Source organism: Pistacia vera, unplaced genomic scaffold (assembly GCF_008641045.1).
Source record: "Pistacia vera cultivar Batoury unplaced genomic scaffold, PisVer_v2 Contig34, whole genome shotgun sequence".
In the NCBI taxonomy this organism is placed as follows: Eukaryota; Viridiplantae; Streptophyta; class Magnoliopsida; order Sapindales; family Anacardiaceae; genus Pistacia; species Pistacia vera.
This window is the reverse complement of record NW_022196157.1, coordinates 602,458-615,584: the sequence shown is the minus strand read 5'-3', so window position 1 is coordinate 615,584 and position 13,127 is coordinate 602,458. Positions and strand designations below refer to the sequence as shown.

Sequence of the window (13,127 nt, the reverse complement as noted above, 5' to 3'; positions counted from 1 at the left end):
TCCCTTCGATAGTGAGTTCTTTGAGTGAGGGTAGCTGGCCAACCGGTGGTAAGGATGTGCAGTTTATCAATCAGTTACTCGGAGGACCACTAGATTGAAGAATGGATTCCCTATCCAGCACGGAAATTTGGCGCCACCGTAATGCTTAAGTGAAAGCTCTTTAAGGTTCCTATGAGGTTTCAGCACATCAACTAGATCTTCTCCCCGCTCAAGTACATCAGAAATGCTACCGCTACTCCATTCCAAAACCAACTTATTGAGAAATTCTTTGTCCTCCAACTTCGCTTTCACCTTAGCTATCTCTTGCGGCACATTTTCAAGCCTTAGTATGGATAGATCCCCTCTTAGATTTGCTAGATTCCCCAACTCATTGATTCCGCATCCACGATCTTTGCCAACAGGAAAATATGGCTGTGAGAGCCCCCTCATCTTGGACCATGGGCTATCCCAGTCTTGGCCTACTGCGGCCTCATGGGCTTTTCACATGCGCCCCATCATCTTGGCCTGATGGTACTCACCTCTCTTGTCACAAGTACTTAGCCTGCAGGTCTTGTGTTCGAGAGGTGGGGAAGGCGAAAGAAACCCACTTGCAGGGGTGGGGATATCCAAGTGAGTGAGGCCTATGGTACTCACCTCTCTTGTCACAAGTACTTAGCCTGCAGGTCTTGTGTTCGAGAGGTGGGGAAGGCGAAAGAAACCCACTTGCAGGGGTGGGGATATTCCTATGATTGGGGCCCAAGATGATGGGGCGCATGTGGAAAGCCCATGAGGCCGCAGTAGGCCAAGACTGGGATAGCCCATGGTCCAAGATGAGGGGGCTCTCACAATGGCAATATCTGAAGATGTTTTAATCTACCAATATGCGATGGAAGCTTCTGTAAACTACTAGTTTCTCTTATATCCAGATGTTGCAAATTGCCAAGGTCCCCCAATTTTGTCGGCAACTCTGTAAGAAATTTACATCCATATAAAATCAGTGATAGCAAGTTGTATAAGTGGCAGACTGAGTCAGGCAACCTTGTGATATGAGTGTAAGAAAGATCCCAATAGCGCAGATGTTCCAAGTCGCCAATTAACTCTGGCAGCTCAGTGAATGATAACACTCGTAAACCACGACATCTCATCAATAGACTACGAACATTGTTGGTTATTTGACAGTTTTTAAACTTATCAACAATTGGCAAGAAAGTCTGCACACGCTTGTTTGGATCGAAGGCCTCAAAATTTAGAAAGGCATCAAATTTTCTTGGAAAGTAAGACAAATGTCGTGCCTTTTCATGAATCTTGTATTCATCACCCTCTTGCAACCTGAGACATCTTTCTCCGGCCACAAATTGAGCCAAATCATTGATAAGATCGTGCATTTTATACCCAAACTCACTCCCACGGCTACAACGTTGGAAGAGTGATCTTGAAACTAGTTCGTGAAAATATTGGCTACCAATGTCTTCACCTTGTGACTGTTGCACAAAACCTTGCGCTATCCACAACTAGACTAAGTTCTTCTCATCAAACTCATATCCCTTGGGGAAAATCGCACAATAGGCAAAGCAAGTTTTCAAATGCAGAGGGAGATGATGATAGCTCAAAATTAGCTCCGGAAGGATGCCACAATACTGATCAAGAAATTCCCACACTTCACTATTCAAAATGAGCAGCCACTCACCCATATCTAAACTAGAGTGCAATAGGCCTCCCAATGCCTTGCTGCTAAAGGTAAACCTTTACATTTATTAGCTATTCTCTTACCAATGATCTCCAAGTTTGGACGAGTTGCAGAATTCAATCCGGAGAAGGCATGATGTGCAAACAATGTCCAACAATCATCTTCCGATAGTTCCTGCAAACAGAAAATAGGACCTATGCCAACGGTTTGTGCAACATGTTTACTACGAGTTGTTATAATTATCTGGCTCCCAGGTGCACCAGCTCTGAACAGAAGCCGCAAAACATCCCATTCACCATAATTCTTATTCCATAAATCATCTAAACCCAGTAAAAACTTTTTTGACTCCAGCTTCTTTTTCAACATTTTTTGAAGTGGTTCAAGGTTTATAACATGAGAGCACCCTTTACCCAACGACTCCAAGATCGCCTTTGTAACCTTTACCAAATCAAAGTCTCCTGATACGAAAGCCCACCCTTTGAGGTCAAAATGTTTATCCACCTTTCGTCACTATACACAATCTGACTCAAGGTTGTCTTGCCAACACCGCCTTGACCTACTAAGGAAACAACACTGACTCCCGCTTCAATGTCCTCTGTCAAGAAGTCAATTAACTTCTTGGTATCCTCTTTCCTTCCAAAGACATGATCAACTAACAAAGAAGTCAAGGGTAACGTTCGCCACAGCCCGGTAGCCTTCTCCACAACATTTTCTCTCAAACCAAGCTTTACTATCTCTTTTGCAATTTTATTGAATCTCTCTGTTATCTTCTTTATATTGTCAACTAACTGCTGGTTGAAGGCAATAGCAACAACTGGCTTTAAAGGATTGCACCCACTCGTCAACACGCTCTACTTGAATCTCAAGATTTGAGTGGCAAATTTATCCAGTACATCTTCAGCATCATCTGCCAAATCTTGCAATTCATCAAACCATAATTTAACGGCACTGTCTTCCATCTGTAACAATGAAGCCACCAATGCAAATCTTTTAAACAACTAACAAACCCTTAAACTAGTAATTAACAACAAAAAAATAACATTTATTGCACTGATTTTTTCTATTTTACATAAACCAGAATAACAATTTTAGAATTCCAAGACTATATTTCTTTACCTGCTTTTCCTCAACGTCTTTAGTCACAGCATCTATTTTTGAAACTAATAACCTCAGTTTCATCACTTCAGAATCAATTTTCCATTGAGTAGCAACCTCCAACAGCTCACGAGAAGCCAATCTATCCAGTAAGACTGAAATAAAAAATGAAACAAAGATTTCACCGAGAGTCATTGTTAAGCTCTCAACAGTTGCCGTACACTAGCTAAATAAAACCCTAGAAGCCACTCTATAGCCTATTATGATATTTACTCCTATTCTCTCTTCTCTCCACTTAGCAGAAAACAAAAGAGAGCTGGTGTGGGCTAAGAAAAGCTTAATATTTTTCCTTTGAATCTTGACTCTTTCTAGTATATTTTACGGTTTCAAGAATGGGTTCAGAATCTTTTGAATCCGAATGTATTAAACAATACAACACGGTGGGATGTTTTTGGTTGGGAGGGAGCAATGTTTTAAAACCCGACCCGGCCCGATCGGTTCAACCAGTTCAACCGGGACTCGGCCAGTCAGCCGGGCCGAGTGAGCCTTATAACCGGTAGAATTACTCCGCCCAGCTTGACCCGCGGTTGGACCGAGGTGTTGTAGCACCCGCCGGTCCAACCGGTGACTTTAATGAAAACCGGGTCATGCACATTAATACAAAATTTTAAAAATGAAAATATTAAATTTAATAAATACTAAAACAATAAACACTTGACTTGAGTCTTGACTTAAACAGTATCAACATTTCCCCCCATTTTGACATTTTCATGCTACTTCTTCCCTCTCTTTCGTCTGAAAACTCTGAAAACTATTTTGCATTTTCATCATCCACGAGTCTCCCCTTCACCAGTTCACCTTCGAATCTCGTCGCATTAGCCTTCACCGTCAACTGTATAGCTCGTTGTCAGCTGGGCTACTGGGGTACCGCGCGATCTATTCTCAATCCTCTCTTCACCGCTGATCTGCTCTGTTCTTCCGTCACCGTCGATCAGGAAGCTACACTGTCGTTGTCATCTTCTTCTTGCTCAGGAACTGGTGAACTATGGGCAATCGCGATCTCTTCTTCTCTTTTGCAATCTGTAGTTCTGCTCTATTCAGTACTTCAGTGTTCAACTGTTCATCCGTCGCCGTCGAGCTCCACCTCTCCAACGGTCAACAGCAGCTTGTCTTTAGTCTTCACCAACACCAGGTATTGATTTGTATTTTCATTTTTAGTTTTTTACTACAATGTTTATACTTTAACTTTATAGTTAATAGTTTATAACTTTGCAGTTTATATTGCCGTTTGTAATCAGCAAGAGTCCCCATTGTCTCAGCATTGATTGACTTGTTCTATGATCTGTAATTTTCTTTTAGCTCTTTTCGTGGTAATTTGATGTTATCTGTTTATACTGTGATTGTAGCATTTAGTTTTAGGCCGTTGATTGACTTCATTTGTGATGCTGATGTAAAGTGAAGTTGAACACATGTTAATAATTTGAACCCCAAATCTTATACTTTAAATTTCTGTAGTCTCATTTTCTTATAGTATAGCATCAGAAACAAAAAGTTAAATTGCCAGCTCAAAAAGTTAGAATCACACATCAACAAACCATATATGGGAAATGGATGAGGCATTACGTGGTGCCTATTGGGATTGTATTATTCAAAAGTTGTCTCAACTAATNTCATTGTTTCTCTCTGAATCCATTTCTTTAACCCCTTTACACGATTTATTGCCACGATAAATTGATAAAACTCTCTTGAAAACCTTCTTTAATCTTTGTTTCTTGGAATTTCCTTTAATACTATTTTGAGATAAGCTACTCTGCAACTTATTATCATTATCACATTTTTTTTCTTTATCAATCATCGGGCCAGAATACAACCCGCGATCGATGGGTCCCGATACAAACCCGCGCTCGATGGGACCCGACAAGAAGCCTCTCTCGATCGGACCAGACCCGATCAGGGAAGCACCCGACCCGGATTGGAACGAGCTACGGGGAACTGGCTGGAGAGGAAGAGAGGCGAAAGAATCGGAGCTCTCGAAAGTGGAGGCCCGATCAATGGAGGAAGTGTTGTACGGACATGAGTCGATGAGGGCCACTGATAGAGTCTGGGTCGACACGTTGGCACTGACCGACGCGCCGGAGATTGAGTGGAAAAACTTCGTCGTTTGAAGGACGTTGTTTGTGGAGAACTCGGTATGGACTCTACAGGAGGAAGAGAGACGGGGCTGTTCAGGCGGTACGTAGCAGAAAGAGTGGCCCAATCCCCCGTCAAGTGGGTCCCCCAGAATGATGGCGATGTCGTGACGGCGTGACACCTCGCCAGCGAAACAGTGCCCAAGTTTTCCGACTCCGTTTCCCATTAAAAAAAAACAAAACCAAAAAACTTCAAGTATTACAAAAGAAACAAGATTAGTTCTTTCATAGAATTTTTTCTTCTGTGATGTTTTTGTTCTGGTTCTGGTTCTGACTGCTCTGTACTTTGTGTTTCAAGTTTATTATGTTGAGAGAGAGAGAGAGAGAGAGAAGAAGTTGACTTTTGAGTTTGGGTTTGTTACTTTTTTTTTTTTTAAATTGAAATGTTATTTTAATTTAATTTAGAATTTATGCGGGGAGTTGACTTTAAGTTACGGGAAAGCGCGTGGAGATTTTGGAGGGAAANGGATAGGTGACTATTTTGCTTCAAGAACTAAGTCTGGGTCTCAGCCCTTAATTAAGAGTGTTTTAGCTGGAAAAGAAGCTAAGTAGAGAGCGGACATGGCTGTTGCAAGGTTATTTTATGATTCTTGCATCCCAATTAATGTTATTAATTCAATTTATTTTCAACCTATGGTGGATACTATAACTGCAATTGGTCCTGGGTATAAAATCCCAACTTATCATAATTTACGTGTAAATTTATTGAGAGATGTTAGGAAAAAAGTGCAATTACTTATTAATGGTTACAAGAAAACTTGGGAGAATGTTGGATGTACTTTAATGGCTGATGGTTGGACATATAATTCACATAGGTTGCTGATTAGTTTTCTAGTGTACTGTTCTAAAGGAGTGTGTTTTGTGAAATCAATGGATGCTTTAGATGTTTTAAAGGATGTTGCAACATTGTTCAGCTTGTTTGAGGAAATAGTTTTATGGGTTAGACCAAACAATATTGTCCATATTGTCATTGACAATGGAGCAAATTATAAAGTTGTTAGAAGAATGTTATCTGAAAAATATAGCAGTATTACTTGGTCTCCTTGTGCAGCACATTACATTAATTTGATGCTGAAAGACATAGCTGAGATGAGTCACATAATTAGCCTTTTGAGACGTGCATTTAAGGTTACAAAGTTTGTGTATAATCATTCATTTGTGCTTGCTTTGCTGAGGAAAAAATAGTTTATATACCTTTACCTTATAGGTTTATAATTTACATTGTCAAGTCATATTACATATATACATTTTTTAAGAATTTACTACGTACTAACATCTAAAGTCTATCACTTGAATAGGGTTGGATAGAAATTATACGCCCAGGTGCAACTCGTTTTGCCACAACTTTCATTGCATTAAGTAGCCTACATCAGCACAAACATGACTTGCAATCTCCAGTGACAAATAGAACTTTTATGGAGTCTCGATATGCAAAAACTAATAAAGGCAAAGCCTTTATTTCCATAGTTCTAGATAACCGATTCTGAGATGACATTGGTATAATTTCCAAAGTTATGAGTCTATTGATGCGTATGTTCTGGATTATAGACTCAGATGAGAGGTCTTCAATAGGATATGTGTATGATGGCATGTACAGAACGAAGATGGGGATCAAGAAGTTGTTTAAGAATAAGAAAAATTTGTACAAACCTTATACAACAATTATTAAGACGCGTTGGGGTAGGATACAAACTTGAGGTCATGTATGGTTTCCTTGACACTATTGACAGTAAAGCAAGTGCATTCAAAATGAGCAAGACAACATTACTGGAAGAGAGTAGGTTATATCAAGACCATTTAGAAAGCTTTTCTCATGAGCTTGCTCTTTAAACTTGCAAAACTACACGGCCGGGTATGTAATAGTTATTAACTTTTTAAGTCTAATTTTTAAGTTATGAAATTGTGTTTATTTCTTATGTAATTTATACTTTTATTCTCAATTAGATGAATGGTGGAGGACATTTGGGTTTAGTGCTCCAAATTTACAAAAGTTTGCAATCAAAATTATGAGTCAAACTTCGGCCTCTTCCAGATGTGAGCGAAATTGGAGTGTTTTTGAACGCATACATACTAAAAAGATGAACAGATTGGAGCATCCACGGTTGAATGATTTGGTTTTCACTCATTATAACTTGCGTTTCCAAAATAGGTATAAAGCCTTCTTCATTTTGTTATTTTCATTGATGTCTTTATTGGTCATGATTTGAACATTTAATTCTGCTATTTCAGGAGTTGTTACAAGAAAATTACTTATGATCCTGTTGATTATGAGAGTATTGATAAAACTGAATGGTGGATAGTTGATGAGGAAGAGGAGGTTGGTGAGCTTAATTATGATAAATTGGAACTATTCCTATAGATGGTGGTGATCACCCTTCATATTATGACTTAACAGATGCTTCACAAGGTTGTTTCCAATTTTTTAAGCAATTTCAATTTGGTAGTAGCTAGTTTATATTTAATTAGTTTAAATAGAAAGATTTAACTTATGGTTTTCCTTTTTTGCTAGAATTTTTTGTAGATGATGTTGCCGATGTTAATAATGATGACGATCACCTGTCAGATGGTGTGTGAACTGTGAATTTTAATTGAGGATAGAAAGATGGATTGAAGACCATTGGGTGAAGATCATTTTTTGTTAGAATGTTGAAGTGTTGAACAACTATTATGTGATTTCTTCCTTCTTTTTGTTATTTTGATTTGTAATTTTTTGTATTATTGATGTAATGATGTTTGATGATGCTTTGCTAAGGACTTTTTATTTAGGAGTTTATGATTTGGATCCAAATTCTGGAATTTTGCATTCTGTGAATAGTGACATGATGACATCATCATGCTGGCGTCAACATGATGACGTCAGCAGTTGAACCAGCTGGTTCAACCGATCGACCCGGCCAGCTTCCTGGGTTTTGTCCCGAGTCGGTTTTTAAAACATTGTGTGCAATTTTGCTGGAATCACATTTGGGTTGGTGAGATTCCGGCAACACTATTTTGTTTTTAGTTTTTTTAATTTTCTTTTTAAATTTAAATTTCTCAATTTTTTTTAATTTCTCGAAAATGACATTTTTATATAATTTTTCAGAGTATTTAAATTTAAAATTTTCATCCATTTTTTTTTTTTCTCATATTTCTTAAGTTAAGTTTTTATTTTTGTGATTATTTTATTTTTATATTTTTTTGTTTCAAAATTTCCAAGTTATTATATTCTTTTTCATTTATAAATTTTTTCAGAATTTGTATTTTTCTTTCAAAATTTAAGATTTTTTATTTTAATTTTTCAGGTTTTTTAAGTTTTTTTTCTTTTCTTCAGTTTTCCCTTCTTTAAAAATGTTGTTCAAATTATTTTATTATTTATAATTTCTTTTTCAAATTTTTTTATTTTTATTCAGATATTTTAAGTATTTTTCTTCTTTTTTTCAAAAATTTTATAAGTTCTTATAGTCTTTTTCAGTTTATTAATTTATTTTTCATGTTATTTTATTCATTTTTCAGTTATTTTTCAAATTTTTTTAATTTCCGTTTTTTCAATTTTTAATCACAAGATATACTATTCTTTTCAGTTTCTTTTTAGATTTTATAAGTTTTTTAATTCTATTTATAATTAAAAGACAAAAATACTCCTAGACACAGTTAAGTGTAACAGTGTCTCACTTTTAGTGTCCTTTTTCTGATAAAAATAAAAACATCTGTCCTTTTTAGAAGTTTAGAAAAAACAATGTGTGCAGAATGATAATAACATTCTTAGAAATGTAGCAAGTCCAAAATAAATAAAAATATGTTATTGAGGGTTGGTCAAATGTTGCATTTGTTCGTTGATTTGAGGAAGAAAAACATGATTTTGAAAATCGAGGGTTTGAAAAAAAACTTTTGCTGACCTTTTCTAAAATGTCAAAAAAGTCCAAACCCTCAAATAAGAGTAATCCAAAAACGCGTAATAGAATATTAACAACAAAATGATGCCACTAATTGACTATCACCATCATATACCCAACTGCACTCTTCCTCTGCTTTTTAATCAAAGTTTGAAGATTGAACTCCATATCTTCTTTCTAGAACATAATTAATTTATTTTAATTTTAATTAATTCTTCAGTTTCATACCTAATCATGAAACGACGTGTTTGTTGCGCGTATGGCTTTGTTTGTTTGCTCAGTGGAGAACCCACTTGAAAGAAACCCAGAAAACTATTGCTTTAAGAAATCATTTTTCTTTCTTTTAATCTGTCAATTCATTTGTTCTTTATTATGATAATACAACCATGCGGCTGCCGAAAGTTTGATCATTTATGCAGTAGAACAGTCTTCTCTGAGTGTTCAATGACAGCCTAATTCGTATTATAAACATGANAAAAAAAAAAAAATCTTTATTATCTTCCAATAGTGTTTAAAAATACAGCGTGTAGCTGTTTAAGTGATTAAAAATGCAGTGTGTATGTGTTGAAGAATTTTTTATATTTTTCTTGAGGGCCTTAATTAATGTTCATATTAAACATGTGTTGCATTCCTATTGGTTGTACAATGTAAATATACCAATTTTCTTTTCTTTTTGGGAAACAGCAATGAGTTAGTGTTTGGCAACTACAAGCAAAACCTGCCCTACAACTTTAAAAAGTTGTGGGCAATATACATGAGGAGTGTTTCGATCTAATTCATATACCTAATTAACAACCAGAATTGGATTCTGTTATAATCACAGTTAGTAACTAGAATTTTTACAAGTCAAACTTCAAAAAGCTGGTTTGGTCACTTATGTTGGCACCTAATTATAAAGATATCCAATCCAAAGAGAGAAAAGATCAAATTAGTTGCCACTCAATTATTACCATTCCCACATCTTGTCTCCTTGTTTCTTCATTTTTATTTTTATTTTTTTATAATCAGGGATGTCAAGGTCAGATTACGCGAACATCAACTAATCCTACAAAACACTAGAAATACAGACCGAGTAAAAGTTACAATGGCTACCATTATTAACAAACAATGAGAGACTAGAACTCAAACTCAGGACCTCTTGAGTAATACAACCAAGAGCTCTATTGGTTAACACTTGTTTCTTCATTTCATTCACCACAACCCCTCTAATATTTTTTTTTCAAAATAACAATCACAAGTCTCGCCAATAACTTCAGAATCAGCTACTTGCAACACAAATATCATTTAAGTTTAATATTTTAGAATGTTTTTAAGTTTAAAATTTGTAACTTAAAGGCCGTTCCCTAAACACGCCTAAAGGTAATCCAATATTTTCATTTTAGCCCATACACAAATCATTAGTAGGCTCTTTAGTAATTTTCTTAATTCACATCCTTTGTCAGATCCACGAGAAATATTTATATGGACAGTCTCACCACCTCACTTTGGTGACAGATGGGAACATCCAATAACATAATAATGTGTTGTCACATATTATGCTAACCTAAATTAGTTCTTTTATCTCTAATTTAATAAGTAAAAAAATCTCCTCATTTTTTCCTCGATACTTCAGATACATCTGGACCGGGTAACTTCATAATCAACTATTTACGATATAATTACCATTAATTTTATATAATTGAGTGTTTTTAAGTTAAAGATCCACGTGGTGACCATCCTAAAAGGGTATTCTATAATTTTTTCTACTTTATAGTAGTACGTATAGGGAAAGCATAACCATCTATCTCTACACAAATCATCATGAATGGCCTTGTTAGTAATTTTCTCGGTTAACTTTCCCGGGAAAATGACACACAAACCCCTTGAAAACTTTTCCCTCGTCTTTTCTTTTTTCTAGTTTTTGTAATGTGGGGAAGGTGTTTCTGTCATGATGAGGCACCAAAGTGTTTTGTTCTTGGACTTCTAAGGACAATATAAGAGAGTGGTCTCCACTCTATTAGTGTGTTAAATTCTTTCAAAAAGCACCCCACTGATCTTCAGCTTTTTCAGTTTCCACTTTCTTCTTCAAACAACTTCTGAATTCTGATCACACTTACCATCAAAATCCTGAAACCAAGAAAAATGAAAGGAGTGAAGGGAAGATTCATGAAGAAATTGAAGTTTGCTTCAACCATCAGTTCCCTCAAACAATCAGGCCAAGCCTTTCACAAAAGCCCCTTAATAAAATTTCCCAATCAGAAAAATCCCTCCCTGGATATTTACAGAGAAGAAGATGAAGAAGAAACTCCACTGAAATTCCATGAAATTCCTGACAAAGAAAACTCCAAACCCACCTCGGAATCCATCGAAACTGAATCGATATCTCTTTCCGATTTTGAAGAGAAGTGTCCTCCAGGAGGAGAAGACTCAGTAATTTTTTACACAACAAGCCTGAGAGGAATAAGAAAGACATTTGAAGATTGCAACACCGTCAGGTTTTTGTTAGAGAGCTTCAGGATTTCATTCCAGGAGCGCGACGTCTCGCTCCACATGGAGTTCCGAGATGAACTGTGGAGATTGCTGAGGGGGAGAGCGATTCCTCCGAAACTTTTCATTAAGGGGAGGTTTATCGGAGGAGCTGATGAAGTTGTGACGCTGCACGAACAGGGAAAGCTGAAGACAATCCTGGAAGGAATTGAAGTTTTGAGCCTGAATAGCGCCGCCTGTAATGGCTGCGGAAACATTAGATTTGTGGTTTGTTTGAATTGCAATGGAAGCTGCAAGGTGTTCAAAGATGGCGATTCTGAAGAAATTTTCATTAGATGTTCAGAATGTAATGAAAATGGATTGGTTAAGTGCCCCATTTGTTGCTGAAAAATTAATCAAGCTTAATGTAATGTAATGAAAATTGTAAATTAGATTATGTTTTTTTAAGAATAAATTAATAAAAGAGTAAATTTTAATGTATGCATGGTTTTAATTTGATTGATAACTATTGGTCTCTTGACATTGTAGCACAATTCTATTTTAATGTTTTTAACTCTTCTCTTTGTATGTTTCTATGTTGAAAGATTTTGGGTTTGTAAAATTCAGTGCTTAGAGGATATGAATTTTTGTCACATTCAATTGTTTAGATAGAAAACTACAAAATCTTTTATATCCCAAAAAAGGGTTATTTTCTTTGACGGAAAATAATTGTTATACAATTATAACAATTTGATACTTAGTTAGGGGTGAGCATCAGTAAAAGGTAGAACCGGAACTGGCGGGTACTCACTCGTCAGTTTTAGTTTTGAAAAATTGGAACAGAGGATTCATGGGTCTGATTCCAGTTCCTACAATGTTGGAACCAATAACTGAAACCGAAACCAAGGTCTGCGTACCCGAGTAGGAACTGGGATGAATTGTAATTTTTTTAGATGTATTTGTCATTTTATAAAAAGTATGGGTAATTAAATTAACACGGGTACTCGAAACTGAAATCGAAACATATGTTTCAGCTTTTGGTTCTAGGTTTCTAGGAATTGGAACAGGCTGGTTTCGATTCTAAATCTTAGGAACTGACCAGTTCTAGTCCCAATTCCAATTTCAGTTCCTTCAAAAAATGCAAAGCATACAGAACCGATCACCCCTAACTAAGATAGTATCAGTAGCAGTATAATGATAATGTGTTAGTTTCTTGGGAAAGTCTGCAATCTACATTATCTGAGAAAGTTGGTAGAACATCAATGATATCACAAGCTAATACATGCAAACCACCCATAATTTTTTTCGCTGTCAGTTATCTTTATGTTAAATGTGATTGGTATGTTATAAATTTTAATCTATGAGTAGCATGTATGCATTGGCTTGCGGTAACCCGTCAATGTGGTACTATCGTAGTATCATACTTAGAGATATCTCCTAAAGAATGAAAAAAAATAAAAAATAAAAATCGAACATCACAAAGGTACTATGTTAGTCATATCATAAGCCAATGAATTTATGTCACTTTATAATTTAATTTTTTTCTCTTTCATTTATCTTTATCATTAATATGACCCATTATTGCATAATTGAAAATCTATATGTCGTGTATTTATTGGCTTGTTGTACTACTGATGATATGATACTTGAATGTTCTTTGTCAATTTTCCAAATCGGAGGATGTATTATAATTAGGCTAGATTGAACAAAGGGTCACTCAATAAGGTAGCAGAACGTTAGAAAATTTATGGGAAGTTAGATAAAGAAGGATGAAATTAAGTTGATGAGTAAAAAAACAAGTGAAAAGTGGTTTAATTTTGAGATAAATTTGAACTTACATCATTGTCAAGATAAGCTTGG

The 13,127-nt window shown here is 35.9% G+C and overlaps 2 protein-coding genes across 2 annotated transcripts; one reads left to right on the top strand and one right to left on the bottom strand.

Annotated features, from left to right (window-relative positions):
- Positions 1-1,672: 1,672 nt before the first annotated feature.
- Positions 1,673-2,956, bottom strand: LOC116138262 (putative disease resistance RPP13-like protein 1). The gene is made up of 4 exons (XM_031423971.1): positions 2,783-2,956; positions 2,560-2,625; positions 2,208-2,454; positions 1,673-2,124 (listed from the first exon to the last, which is right to left on the bottom strand). Exons 1-4 carry the CDS (start codon positions 2,954-2,956, stop codon positions 1,673-1,675), a joined length of 939 nt encoding a protein of 312 aa, XP_031279831.1.
- A 7,835-nt stretch (positions 2,957-10,791) lies between these two features.
- Positions 10,792-11,683, top strand: LOC116138312 (uncharacterized protein At5g39865). Its single transcript, XM_031424032.1, has one exon. The coding sequence runs from the start codon at positions 10,944-10,946 to the stop codon at positions 11,673-11,675; it is 732 nt and encodes a 243-aa protein (XP_031279892.1). The 5' UTR covers positions 10,792-10,943; the 3' UTR covers positions 11,676-11,683.
- Positions 11,684-13,127: the final 1,444 nt, after the last annotated feature.